Here is a 14,216-nt window from a genome sequence, read left to right as displayed (position 1 = left end):
AGGCCGTTGCCACGCCAGGCCTGATGCAGTCCCGGGCCGGGCTTCTGGGCACGCCCGAGCAGAGCCGAGGTCAGGGAGGGGTTTTCCTCCGCGGAGCATCAGTGCACAATTCTCCAGGGCTTGGTCTACGCTTAATACCTGGGCTTAGCTACCAGAGTCGGGTGTGGAAAAACACCCGCCTGAGCGACACAGGCGTGCTGACAAAACCCTTCTGTCCACACAGCTGCATCGGGGGAGAGAGCCGTGTCCGCATGGCACGGGTTGTTGGGGGAGGCGGTGTTCCGACAGTGACAGAAACATTCCTGAAGAAGAGCTCTGTGAATCTCGAAAGCTTGTATCTCTCGCCAACAGAAGCTGGTCTAACAAAAAAACATTACCTCACCCACCTTGACTCTAGAAAAATTCCTGTGGGTGTAGGCTGCCTGCAGGAGGAGGCTAGGTTGGTATAGCTATGCTGTTGTAGGCTCCATAGTGTAGACATACCCTAGGACTTGGGCTACACTTAAACGTTTGGTTGAAATAGCTATACTGTTTAAGGATGTGGAAAAACACTCCCTTGATTGACATAGCTTTGTCAACCTAAGGGAGATGCAGTTGTGTTGATGGAAGAGTGCTGTTGCTGTGCGGGGTGCTGCCTTCAGAGCTGGGCGCCCGGACAACTGCCGCTGCTCTCTGGCCACCCAGCTCTGAAGGTATGCACAAATGAGGGTGGCAATACCATGATGCCCCCCCCAAAATAACCTCCTACAACGCCCTTTGGGGTCAGGACCCCCAATTTGAGAAACGCTGGTCTCCCCTGTGAAATCTGTATAGTATAGGGTAAAAGCACACAAAAGACCAGATTTCGCGGTCTGTGATGCATTTTTCATGGCCGTGAATTTGGTAGGGCCCTATTTAGAGATCACTTTTCATCCAAAGGGCTTTGTGAACTCTGTATATCTGTCTGGCTATGGATCCCCTTATACACACCATTAGGCATCCTGAATTGTAATTCGACAAGGACACCAGTTACTGTTACAGTGTGGCAAGGTATCGTTAATAATCTCAAGTGGTAAGGCCCTTATCACTTAGGGCTAGATTTTTAAAGGTATTCAGGCAGCCATTGGAAATCAGGTGCCTAGGCACTTTTGAAAATCCTACCAGGTCCCTAGCTGCATCTTTAGGTGCCTAAATACCTTTGAAAATCTGGTCCTTTAGTTTTTACATTTCACCCGAATTAAGAAACTCAGCCCATCATCTCCTAGTACTGTGGTGGATCAGTGGGTTCTCTATTAACTCAGGGACCACATACAGAGCTAATCAGAAATTGGATTTTCTGTAGTGCGTGGGTTTTCCTTAAACAGACTTGCTTCAAAGTACTGACCCCACCCAGATCATTTTTGCTCATCAAAGCTGAGATCACCCGCACAAACTGATTAGGTTATTTTAATAATTGTGTAGCAGCTGAAAAGGAACAGAGGGAAAGTCCTGTACAATGTTTTCACAGAGTTCTCACTCTGGTTTAAAAATGATTCCCCACGAGGTGGAACTGTTTCAACACAAATCATTTCTAATAAAACACTGGCTTGGTTTGCAAATAAGTAGGTATTTTGCTCATTTGCAGGCACAGACATGACTGCCAGGAATCACAGGAGCACAGTGAGAAGAACCTGGACTTCAATATTGTGTGTTTCTACTGGGGTCCCGCAGGGATCGTTTCTTATCAGTGACCTGAGCGAAAACATAAAATCACCGATAAAGTTTGCAGATGACACAACAATGGGGGAGTGGTAAATAATGAAGAGGACAGGTCACTGATACATGGTAATTGTGATCTCTTGGTAAGCTAGTCACAAACAGTATTTTCTCTGTATTTGGCACTGGTGTTGTGGCCACTGGTGGAGTACTGTGTCCAGTTCAGGTGTCAACAATTCAAGAAGGATGTTGATAAATTGGAGAGCGTTCAGAAACAAACCACGGGAATGATGAAAAGATTAGAAAATATACCTTATATTAATGGATAGAGCTCAGTTTATTCATTTTAACAAAGAGAAGGTTAAGGGGTGACTTGCTCACAGACTGGAAGTACCTACATGGGGAACAAATATTTATAATGGGCTGTTCGATCTAGGAGACAAAATTATAACAAGATCCAGCAGTTGGAAGTTGAAGCCAGACAAATTCAGACTGGAAATAACATGTAAATTTTTAATAGTAAAGGTAATTAACCATTAGAGCAACTTACCAAGGATCGTGGTGGATTCTCCATCACTGGCCATTTTAAAATCGAGACTGGATATTTTTCTGAAAGATATTCTAGTTCAAACAGTCATTATTTTGTGGGAAGTTCTCTGGCCTGTTACACATGAGGTCAGAGTAGATGATCACAGTGATCCCATTTGGGCTATGAATCTATGGATATTGCTGCAAAGGGCTTTCTTGGGAATCACTGCTGAACACAAAAGTGGGCAACAATAATATTAAAGCAAACACATTTGGTGGGAAATGGCTGCACTAATCCTAAAGTCAAAGAACTAAGTTAATTGTGCTTAGATACCACCAGAATATTGTATGAGCTAGCTAGTGTGCATATGCACTATTCTCATGTGCTGGATAGAGTAGGAACTGCTTCATGTGTCACAGCTTATACCTCTGCTTATACCTCTAACAGCAGTTCTCCTTGAGCTCCCTTCTAGCCTATGCTTCTGGAGCAGCAGGACCTGAACTCTATCCCTGCTGCAGCTGAGAAAGTTGGAGTGGCAGGGCTGTGTGTTAACCCTGAAGTCCGAGGTGGCCACAGATATTTTTACAGTACGCTTGTGTAATTCAGCTCATCCTATACCTGAGAAAATGCCCATTGGGTATGATTGGACCTAAAGAAGGTAGCTGCACTATGGCTACTTTGTGGAGATGCCCAAGTTAGGCGCAATTTTCCTTCTTTGTTTTTAGTGGGAGAATCTTTTATTTGCAACTGAATACTGTGCCCTGATCTGCGTTGGTAGCAACTTTGGTGACCGCGAAACAACTTCGGTAACAACCCTGACGTCTTTAAGCTGACGTTCTTAGGGGAAAGAAGACAGAGGCTTCCACCCCTAGGCTTCCTGTTGCCAACATCTGAGAAGGCTCTTGATACTGGTTTCACATCTCTCTGCCGTTTAGAAAAGATACCTTTGATTGAATTAGATTTTTAAACCGGGTGAAGTAATTTTTCCTAAACTAGTGAGGAAATAACCGCAGTTGCATTTTAGTGTTAAGGAGAAGGACCATGGGGAGACATGGGTATCTGGTCAGTGTAATAATGGTCGGATTTATCATCAAAGGTAAGATCTTCAATCCTGCATTATTAATAATTAATTACTATTTTACTACCATAATGCCCCAAATGTGTTCAGTATTGTAAAGACATTGTAAGAAGACAGTCCCTGCCGTGAAGAGCTAACAATCTGTAAGACTGAACACAGACAAATAAATGGAGGGGGAAGGTGTACAGCCAGATAGATGGATAGGCAAGCAAAGCTGTGAGAGTTAGGGCTGGCACACAACTTGTTAGCTGCTTTTTAAGAAATACATTCTTATCTGTATTATATAGATTTGGTTTTGGAGGTTGTTTTTTGGCTGGGAGATGGACTCAACAAGACCTAATGGGCCTTTTCCATCTCTGCTGTTTGTGCTTTCCGTGAACATTAAGCTCACTCACAAAGTTTAAGGGGGGGAAAGACCATGTGGTGATATAGTTTGGCAAGTAACTAAAAGATGATCATTTTAAATACTCTGTGAGACAAACTCAAATATTGTGACCAAGGATAATTGTAGCAGCCTTGTACCATACTGAGTTGTATCATTTTAGGCAAATAAGCCATACAATGTTTTAATCTCTTTTAATATTATATAGTGTGTAAAGTTTGTGGAGTTCACTGGAAAGTGCATACATATAACAAAGGGAAGCAATCCCTTTTTCCCCAAGTGTTTTTTTGCCTAATGCAGCCTCACTTCTCTTCAGATGTAGTCAGTAGGTTTGTGATGTGTTTTGTTGGTGTTAGTGGAACTTTGGGCCACATTGTGCCCTAAGTTACACACTATTTCAATCAGAGGAATTGCACAGAGTATGCGTTGGGTATGTTTTGCCCCTTTGTGTTATCCGTTCTTGTTCATGGCTCTAAACGTGGGACGTGATTGCTGAACACATCCCAAATGATGGTGAAATTTTAACATTTAGCACCTCTGCTGAGTGCAGGTAAAGATTAAAGGTTATTTTAAATTAATTAGATTAGATTAATATTTGTATCTTTGATTTGTGCAAAATGTGTTTATATGTTTGAGTTTGAAGAGACATCTGCATTTTATTTCATCTGACTTATAGAATACATATGTTTGACAGGCTCTAAGTGCACATACAAAGGTTAAAAACAAATAGTTCCTTATTGCCATGTAAATAGATTTCCCCTACTCCAAAAAACCTTGGCATGCTCCCTTCAGTCAATCCAGCCCTGGAAAAAAGTTTGAGTGGATCGCTGAGCCGTAAGCCACAACGATGAAGGAGTTGGTCTCCAATGCGCCGATTGGGTAGCGAGTTCTAGAATCACTAAAGCCTACATTTTAAAACATGGCCAATGCATTTGGGTGACTCAATTTTTGGGTGCCCAGTTTCAGCCAACCTGGGCCTGATTTAGTATCCACAGCTCTCATTAATTTCAGTTGGAAGTGTGGGTACTCAGCGCTGCTAAAAATCAGGCCCCGGAGAGCTCAAACCAGACACTGAAAATCAGTGGCCACTTTTGAAGATGTTGGTCTTTATAACTAAATGGAATCAGGAACATAGGAATTGCCAGGCCTGGTCTGAGCAGGGGCCCAGATAGCCCTGTATCCTCTCGCTGAGACTGGCCGGTTTCTTCCTATGTCCTGTCGTTATTTCCTGAAGCAGGAAGGTTTGTGACACTTCTAAATTACATTTTTTCTTTTTCCCCTCAGGTGTGGTCACACAAGAGACTTCAGGTAAAAAAACGTACAGAACTCATTTAAAGCCCTTTTTGATCAGGGTTGGATGGAGGAAACATTTTGTTCTTGAAAGTCACAGAGGGTGGCTATTTCACAGATAACCGTGGCATCCAGGACTCTGCATCCCATGTTTGTATTAGAGCTCATTGGGGAGGGAGGGGGACTTGGAGGGGGCACAGGTGGTCATTATTTATGCCCTGCTTGCTCTGGGGATAAACACAAGGCTTCAGTCTCTAGGGCGGTCAGTGTCATACCTTTCACCTGTGCAGCATGCTCACTTCTGTAGTAATCATTCTGAATAGCAGGGCATCGATTCATGTCCCAAGGAAAGAAAGCACATTACAAGAGACATATATAATAAGGTAAGCCCATGATGGTGACTTACTAGCTTGTATAGTGCCTGTTACAAGCCCAGTCTGCCTTACAGTAGGACAGACTGCACCCTGATTCACATTAGGCCCTATCCTGCCCCCACTGCAGTTGATGGCATCACTCCTATTGACGTCGCTGGAAGCAGGATTGGGCCCACGCCTCTCAGAACTGCCTTCCTGAGCGTGGGTGCGGAGCAATACTAGGCAGCAGCTTAGAGCAGGAAAAGCGAATAACGGAAAAGAGCCAGTTCCTCACTCATGGGATATGAGGCCTCAGAATCCAGTCCAGCATGTGAATTGTCACCATAAGGGCTGATGGACAAATCGCTCTCAGTCCTGTCCAGTGGGGAAACCAAGAACTGACAATTGTCCAAACTGGTCCAACAATGAATGTAAAGGTCTCGCTTCTGATCCCTGATCACCCCAGTGTGGATCAGTAACAGCCCCACTGAAGTCAGCAAAGTTACTCCAGGGCAAAACTGATGCAAGTGAAGTCCGAATCAAGCCCAACATTGTGGTAATCAGTGCAATTAATGGGGAAAAGCACAAGCCTACAGAATGAAGCTGTTTGGGCCAGTTCTGCCCCTGTTGCCACGTGAAAGACTCATGAAGAGGAGAAACAGACTATTAAGACCCCGACCCTGCAGTGAGTGCACTACGTTCACACAGGACCTCATTGACTTAAAACACTGCAAACTCAAAAACAGAGAGAGAAAACATCTTTTTATCTTCTCCAGCTGCAGTCATCTGACGTGAATAAAGCTCCACAGAGAAGTGAGATTTTTGAGTTGGGAGCTGTCTCTTTAACTGAATGTCTAGTTTGCAGTTACCTTTTGATATTGCTTTGTTCGTAGCAATGTATTTAATTATTATTATTCAATATTTGTTTGTGTAGTTCCTCAAAGCCTCTTTCTGAGCTCTTTTAAAAATGAAATTATGATTATTGTTTTTAAGCATGGCACAGAAAAGGGAGTGAACAAAGTCCCCACTCCAGGCAGTTTAATATCCATTAAGCTATTGATTAATAATTATTTTAGCAATAAAATGTATTTATCTCATAATAATTTAGAATATAATTGCAATCTGAATATAAGCAATTAATAATACATATATAAATATAGGGACAGACCTCAAGCCAGCCTATCTTTGTGCAGTCAAAGATTTTGAACCTCCAAATAATTATGGCTGCGTTTTTGAACTGGTGACAATTGAGTGTGCAAGTAGCAGACACAGAACTACCTGATTTACAAACACAAACAAGCACAGGAATTAGACTCCTCGACTGGAGGTGACTGAAAAATGGTGTGTGTGTGTGTTGGAGGGGGTGTAATCCAAATTCTCAGCTGTTTCTGTGTTGCCGCGGCCCTTGCAGTATGCGCTGCACTGCTCTCATTGTCAGTGCTCAAACAACAACAATCCTAGTAACTTTATTTTGTGTTCTGAAGGCTGGGGTGTAATCCCCATGGGCTCGACCCTGCCCCCACAGAAGACACATTTTGTGAATCTTACACTGTTTTCATTGTAATCAGTTTTCAGTTAAAGAGCTGACCACAGAACTATCTTTTGCGAACCGGTTTGGCTGATCTCTGCACCATTTTTACTTTAAAAACTTGTTAAAAAATTCCGGCTGCCATCACTAATTATTAATAGCCCGGAATCTGCAAACCCTTTCACTTACCATTCAGCCTGTGTTTAAGGGTGTGCAGGATCAGGGCCTCACATCCACACCCAGAATTTACTGCAGGTCAAAGGATGCTGGGCCAAATTATTTTGTGCCTGAGTGAAAATCTCCCTGATAAAATGTCAGTTGCAATATTATATTAATAAGTACTGCATAATGATATTAGATGCTGCTAATTAAGGACCTGATCCTACAAACACTTCTTATGGATGTACAGCTTACTCCGACCATCACTAGTTCCATAGGGGCGAGTAGGACTACTCCCAACAGTAGGCACTGTCCCAGGAGTTGTGTTGGCAGAATCGGGCCCAGAGTTGTTATTTATTGCGAATAATTGACACAATATAACAACATGATTGATTTATTAATATAATCAATGGTTTTATATATCTATATCTATGTAGCTATAAACTGAATTGTATACCTAAATTATAACTGACTGTTATAGCTATCACTGCATTATCAGGGATATTTTCTCAGTTTGAACACCTTTATTCAGGGGTTTCTATGAGACGCCATCTCTGTCTCACTGGGAAATGGCTCCTTTCTAAGTGCTTGTATAAGAGACCTCTGTTCTGAACCTCGGTTACCGATGACAACTCAGCCCCTAGGCTGCTTTGTACCTATCACTTCCCAGCCTTCGTTTTTGTTTTACAGCAAAAATAAAGGTGGAAAGGCGTGGCCGTGACGCGGTCCTGAAGTGTGAGGGGGCTCCAGGCCTGAAATCCAATATAACCTGGTGGAAAGATGGAACTCAAATAGAGAGAATGGGAGAAGAGTTGAATTTGGGCGCGGAAGCAAATGACCCGAGAGGAGTTTATGTGTGTCATAATTCCAGTCCTCTACAAGTGTATTTCCGAAGTACGTTCACCAGTCTAAAAAACTAGAGCTGGCTGGAATTTTTAACTCCAAACTTTTTTTTTTTTTTTTGGGATGAAGAATGGCCTTGTTCTGGAAACTAAAGTTTTCAAAATTTTCTGTGAAACACACCTGCCATGTCTCTATTAGCTCTCTGTAAGGCTGCAGCAGTGGCAGATGTGTGTGTTTCTCTGTCCCCAAATTTCCCCCCAGGCTGTGTGTCTTGGAAGGAACCATCCTGCATTGGCCCAGTAGGGGAGGGAGGAGACTGGATAATCTGCTTGGGCTCTTCCACCTCTGAACTCTAACTTTCAGTGCTCAGCCAGAAATCTCAGCACTTCTCAGACTGGGCCTTGTGGGGGCCTGGGGCCCCAGTGTTCAAAACTGGCCTCTGGGCAGCAGGCACTAAGATGTGCACTTGTGCCTGGGCAGGTGCCTGTTTGCGTGGGTGGTTCCTGGGTCGCCATGCACACTGCATGATTGCTGAGCTGATTCACTCCACGCCCATTCTGCAGCTCGTTCTGGACCGGCCCTGTGGCTCAGGTGGAGCTAGTGCTCTGCCTGACACACCAGAAACCCTGCTCCCTTCCCTATCCCAACCTTGCTCTCCCACTGCTGGCTGCGAGCCCTGCCTTGGTCAGAGAATGGGAGTTGCTGAGCAGTGACTGTTCTGTTTGGTCAGCATTGTGCTGGTAGGCTCCCTCGGAGGTCCTGTCCAGTCACCTTTGGCTGAGTGGGGCTTAGAGGTGGGAGAGCAGAGGAATGTGTGTGTGTTAGGGGGGTTCTCTTTCTAACTGGGCAGCAGAGAGGCCTTGTAGGGGGAACAGAGAAATCCTCCGGGGCTCTCCTGCTGGCTTGCTCCCTGTGCTGCTGTGCAGGTGACGGGTGGGTGTGGGGCATGGAGAGTTGTGCCCGGTTCTCAGTACTCTGTGTTGTGTCTGTGGCTTTGCAGTGTGCCAGAATTGCATCGAGTTGGATGCAGCCACCATCTCAGGGATCGTGGTAGCTGATATCATCGCCACGGTCTTCCTGGCAATCGCCGTGTACTGCATCACCGGCCAAGACAGTGGCCGTCTCTTACGAGGTGAGATGGGGGGGGTCCCTCTGTCCAGCTCGGGGGAGGGGTGTTTCTGCTGCCCAGCGCAGGAACAGGGAGTGTCTGGTCATCTCCACTAACACCAGGGTGAAGGATGGCTGGTCGGACAGGACTCGCTGTGCAGTATCCCTGGGGTCTTTCCATCACACTCAACGCACATGATGCTGGCTTGGTGCCTGGAGCTCCTACATGACACCGACATGCATGACTCAAGGACTGCATGTCAGCCTGTGGGGAGGGAGTGTGAGGGTGTCTGCGCGTGTAATTGTGTGTCTGCATGTTGCTATGGGAGACTGTCATCTGTGCGTGTGCGTATCTGCCTGAGCCAGGGGGTAGCAGCAGGAGACACTGTATTTTGCAGGTTTCAGAGTACTTCACAAACTGTGTAGTCAGCATGTGGGAATGCAGCCATACCTGGCATGGAGGGCAGCAGCCAACACAGAGCACAGTTGGGGAGAGGTGAAATTTTGGGCAGACACATTAGGGTAAACCTCAAGGGAATGCCTACATTTGGCTTTTGTGCAATAGTTTCCCACCTTTGCTACTGCTAGCTTACCTCTCCCAACAGACAGGACAGTGGGAATCCTAGTGTAGATAGGGCTCCTGTAGCTCTCAGCATTGTAAGCACCATGTTATTGACCCAGTGACACCAGTAGATGTTGGCTGCTTCTTGACAACAGCGCCACACTGGCGGAGCTGAACTAGTGGGAGCAATAAGTGAAATTTTAGCAGAACAGGCGTAGTGTGAACAAAACTCTATGCTTAGCAAAAGCAACGTGTTCCCAGCTGTCCATGGAGAGCAGAGAGGGGTCCTGGGCCCGCTGCCCTGCACCTGGTGTCGCTGTTACCATCCATGCACAGGAAGTGTGGGATGGGTATGAAATGCCCCTGAGTCAGACTGGTGGCGTTGGACCCCGTGCTGTGCAGGTGTGAGTGGTGGGTACAAGATGCAGAGTGGGGGAGAGAAAATCACCACTTGGGGTCATTTGAAAATGCTGCCCTCCCCTGGAGCTTCCCACTGACCTTTGCTTGATTTATTTTAGCTTCTGACCGACAGAACCTGATCGCCAATGAGCAGCTCTACCAGGTGAGCGATGAGGGGTTGCTGGGCCAGCCTTTCACGTCCCTTAGTGCTCGGAAATCCGGACTGGTGTATGGAGGGATCGCTTAGGGCCTGGAGAGGCCCCGGGCCTTGCTTGTGATTTAGATTTCTACAGAGCAGGTGTAGAATGCTCCCACCAGGGTGAATGGAAGTGAGGGAGGGTCTGACTTGGTCGTGATGCACCCCCTCTTTGCCAGGTGTAAATGATCATCCTGGAGCAGCTGGCCCCAGTGCACACACTGCTGCTGGGACGCCCTTTGGCTGTGCCCCTTCCCACTTCCTGCCCTGCGGCTGGAACAGGGCGCCGGAGGCGTTGGAACAGTTTTTACAGTGCGGGTGCTGAGAGCAATTGAATCAAACTGTGAACCCTGCGTGTGAGGGAAACCCCATCAAGCCGCGGGTGCTGCTGCACCCCTGGTTCCAGCACCCCTGCAGAGTGCTGGCTGCTTAAGCTCAGGGAGTGCCTAGCTGGCTGCTTAAGCCAATTGTACCACCCCTTTGCCCTTGCACAGTGACAACCTCCTGAGGGTTGAGCCCCAGGTGCCCCTCCCTGCCTCTCATACTTTCAGGCTGAGATTAAATACCTGCCTTCTCACTGAAGCAGGCTGAGCTGTGCAGAGCGCCTGCAGTAGTGGGGGCAGGAAGGGCTAAAGCAGCAGTGCGCTCCCAAGTACCTGTCTGGGAGATCACAGACACATCCAGGCACAGGCTCCCCCCAGACATATGTTAGGCACAGATACCCAGATGTGCACAGGCTGATTCATTTGCTTGTATCATTTTTTTTGCTCCCCCACCACCTGAAACTGGTGCCAGCTACTTTGCCCCAGCATTGCAGGAGAGGGCAGGGAAAGGCCAGCAACAGTAAGATGAACTAGCATATGGAGAAGTGAGCTGACCAGGTACTGGTGGGAAATCAGCACTGGCTGGCCTCCTCCTCCCAGCTGGTTCTGAGATAAGTAACTCTGCTCACTGGGAACTCAGGGACTGGGCTGTGATATGTGGGTGCAGGCAACATCTCCTCTGTTCTGAGGCTGCCTGTTTCCTACTGAAGCTTTGAATGCAGAGGATATGGGAGGTGCTGTCTGTGCCCATTTATCCTATCAGAATCCCAAGCTCCCAACTCGTGGGGTCAAATACCATGGTGGTGGGTGCAGTGTAAGACTCTGAATAGCAGAGAAACACTTTAAAAAGCAGCCTTACCTTCTCCTTTCCTCCTAGCCCCTTGGTGAGCGGGACAATGAGCAGTACAGCCGACTAGGAGTTACCAGGACTCGCAAATGAGAAGGGAGAGCACCTGGGGGCTCATCAACTGTGACCCTTGGCCCTTTATCCTGTCTCTTTTCCACATGGGAGCCAACAATATTGGGGAATCCTGCTGCCTTCGATGCGGCCAACAAAGCCTTCACTCTGCAGCTCGGTGACCAGAAACCATGGTGATGGGTGTCTCACTAATGTGTCTAAGAAATAGATGATCTCTGCTCGCAGGTGATCCTGGGCCTTGCTTGTCTGAAATCCCTCTGGCTCCCTGCAGTGCAGAGGGGGCTCGTAGAGCTCTCTGCTTTTTGTGATGCTTTTGCTTTGGCAATAAAGAGGCTTTGCCCGGGCTGGTGAGAGGAGCAGAATCCTACCTAGCTGTCCTCATTCCAAGTTTGCCATTGCAGGCAGGCCTGCAGCTGATGGAGTGTCCTGTCTGACAGGACCCCATCTGAACAGTAATGGGCCCTTCCCGAGTGCAACAAGCCGAACTGGTGGGGGGCTTCTGCCTGGGTGTGGAGACTGGTTGTGCTGGGCTAGCAGTTGGTGGTTGTTAACATGGTGTGGGAGAAAAACACTGAGGCTGGGGAGCGGGGGCAGGGGAGAGACACCAAGCAACTATAAACTGTCTGCGAGTGCCTGTGGCAGGAAGGGGGGGTGTTGTGGCTCATTGAAGGCTGGGAGCCAGGGCCCAGGTTCCCATTCCTAGTGCTGGGAGACCATGGACAAGTCACTTACCCTTCGTTTCTGCGCCTCAATCCACTCCCTGTACCTGGGGGCTGGGGATATTGGCCCACCTTGTGGGGGTTTCATCTTTATAAATCCTTGGGGAGGGGAGAATCGCTCTGAGTGGGGAGAATATCGTCACCCCCCTGGCACGAACTGCACCGCAGCAGCTTGATCCACACTGCTCCCCTAATGGTGCACCTAGACCTACTTGTGCCCTGGCACAGTTCTTGAGAGTGTCAGTAAGACCGGGCCCTCCTGCAGCGTCTTCCATCAGAGGGCTGCAAAGTGCAGGACAGCCCCTCCGCCCCCTGTGATCTGGCTGGGGCTGGGGGGAGTTGTTTGTACCAAAATAAGTTTGGTTTTACGTGTGCAAGTTTCCACTTCCGACTGAAGCCGTCAAGGCCCCGACGGCCAGTGCCTTCCCCCAGCACACACCCAGGCTGCGAGCTGGCCTGATCGCTTGGTGGCAAACCATCAGCACTAAACCTGTGGGTGCTCTGAGCTGGGTGTGCTGCTGCTGGAGAAGGGGCTGATACAGGCTCCCCGCAAGATCAGATATGGGTGTGCTGTGGCCGAGGAGGAAACGGAAACAGCAAGAGCTCAGAGCAAAACAAGCTGCAGAGGAGCTGCTCACGCACGACGGGGGCAGGGCAGAGCACTCTCCGTCAACAGGCAGGGATGATGGTGCAAAACGAGCCAAGTCTGCTCAGCCCCCCTCCACCTTAGGGGGCTCTGGGGATGCCGCTGGTCAGCCTGCTCCTCCCATTGCCCACAGAGGGTAACTTCTAGCCCTTTTGTTTCTGTGGCTAGAGGGGACACTGCTAAAGAGACAAGCCACAAAGCAGACTAAAGGTCTTAGGGCATGGTGTTGCCCCACTCCAACCCTGCCTCTCAGGGTGATTACAATTGGTGGCCCAGTTGTCAGTCTGGGATGGGGGATTTCTTCCGAGCTGGGGCCCAGCTCTGCCCTCTGTGACCCTAAATAATAGTGTAGTGTTTCAGGTGGGCAAGGGATGGAAGCCCCATTCTACGGATGGGGAAACTGAGGGGTAGAGAGGGGCAGGGTCTTCACCAAGGCCAGGTGGTGTGTCAGAGCAGAAGTCAGGTGTTTGTCTTCCCTGTGTCAGTCACAGGGAAATCCCTGCCCAGCATCTGCCCAGGGCCCTGTCTAGTTGAGCAGAGGCCTGTTTCCTGCACTCTGGCCCGACGTTCTTTGTGGGCTGTGGTGAAGGGGCAGAATTGGCTGGGGTTTCTCTGGTCAGCGAGGGGAGGCGAATGATGGGCTGGTCAGGGCAGCACGAACCCACCGCAGCGTGTCCTCGGAGCAGGAGACAAGCAGGGTTGGCCTCAGGCCAGGTACGAGTGAGTCCAAGTGTCCTGTGTGTGCATTGTTAGATCCACCCCCTGGCTGGTTTGTATCCTCACCCAGCACCCTCTGGGGACCCAGCTGTAGGTGGCAGTTAGGTTCCTGAGCAGCATGCCCCCGTAAGAGCTCTCCTGCCAGGTTGGAGCCAGTCGGAGTCCTGGGGATTTCTCTAGGATCCCAGGAGCAGTTGTTTAACCCCTTGGTTGCTTGTTCTTGGGGAAAGTTCTTTGCTCTTGTGATACATGATTACAGCTGCCTGGCCAAGCGTCGAGAGCCTGAGGCTAGAGAACAAGAGGGACTGAGTGACGGAGCAAAAAGCAGCCGAGTCCCAGCACCTGCACTGCCTCGATGTCTGTAAGTGTTGGCCTTTGGAAAGCAGCCTGGAACATACAGGCCTCATGTTAGCAGGGCCTCTTTAGCCATCAGGGCACACAGTTCCTGTCCCACATGCCACACCTACAGTGTGGAAAGGACATGTGCAGGGGAGGGAATCATGCTGCCTGGTCAGGGAAACACTACGGGATCATAAGTGCCTTTCTCCTCCTTCCCAAAAGCACCCAATGGGGTGTGAAGCAGGGATAGACAGATTCCTTGGCCCTCCTAGGAAAGTCTGGGAGGCCTGTGTCTCAGGATCTGACTGCAGGGCTCCTTAATGTCACAGAGGTTAGTTTTCTGCATGCCCGTAGAACACAGTGTCTGGATTGACAAACATGCCTCCGCCATGTGATGCATTAGATGTAACCTATGAAGCCTTTTCCATCTCTCCTATTGGCTACAGCTGCTGG

General features: G+C 48.4%; 1 protein-coding gene across 1 annotated transcript; it reads left to right on the top strand.

The window, feature by feature from the left end:
• The first annotated feature begins 1,838 nt into the window (after positions 1-1,838).
• LOC311511344 (T-cell surface glycoprotein CD3 gamma chain-like) lies at positions 1,839-11,709 on the top strand. The gene is made up of 5 exons (XM_084611861.1): positions 1,839-3,299; positions 7,684-7,887; positions 8,837-8,968; positions 10,024-10,067; positions 11,301-11,709. Exons 1-5 carry the CDS (start codon positions 3,245-3,247, stop codon positions 11,361-11,363), a joined length of 498 nt encoding a protein of 165 aa, XP_084467987.1. The 5' UTR covers positions 1,839-3,244; the 3' UTR covers positions 11,364-11,709.
• The last annotated feature ends 2,507 nt before the right edge of the window (positions 11,710-14,216 follow it).

The sequence above is a fragment of the Lepidochelys olivacea genome (assembly GCF_965140295.1).
Source record: "Lepidochelys olivacea isolate rLepOli2 genome assembly, chromosome: 22".
NCBI classification, from domain to species: Eukaryota; Metazoa; Chordata; order Testudines; family Cheloniidae; genus Lepidochelys; species Lepidochelys olivacea.
The sequence above is the reverse complement of the archived record's forward strand: the minus strand, read 5'-3'. Positions and strand labels throughout refer to the sequence as shown.

Coding starts and splice junctions, on each gene's coding strand:
- LOC311511344 (XM_084611861.1), top strand. CDS start 3,245: ATGGGGAGACATGGGTATCTGGTCAGTGTAATAATGGTCGGATTTATC. Junction 7,888..8,836: donor TCTACAAGTGTATTTCCGAA/GTACGTTCACCA, acceptor GTGGCTTTGCAG/TGTGCCAGAATTGCATCGAG. Junction 8,969..10,023: donor CAGTGGCCGTCTCTTACGAG/GTGAGATGGGGG, acceptor GATTTATTTTAG/CTTCTGACCGACAGAACCTG.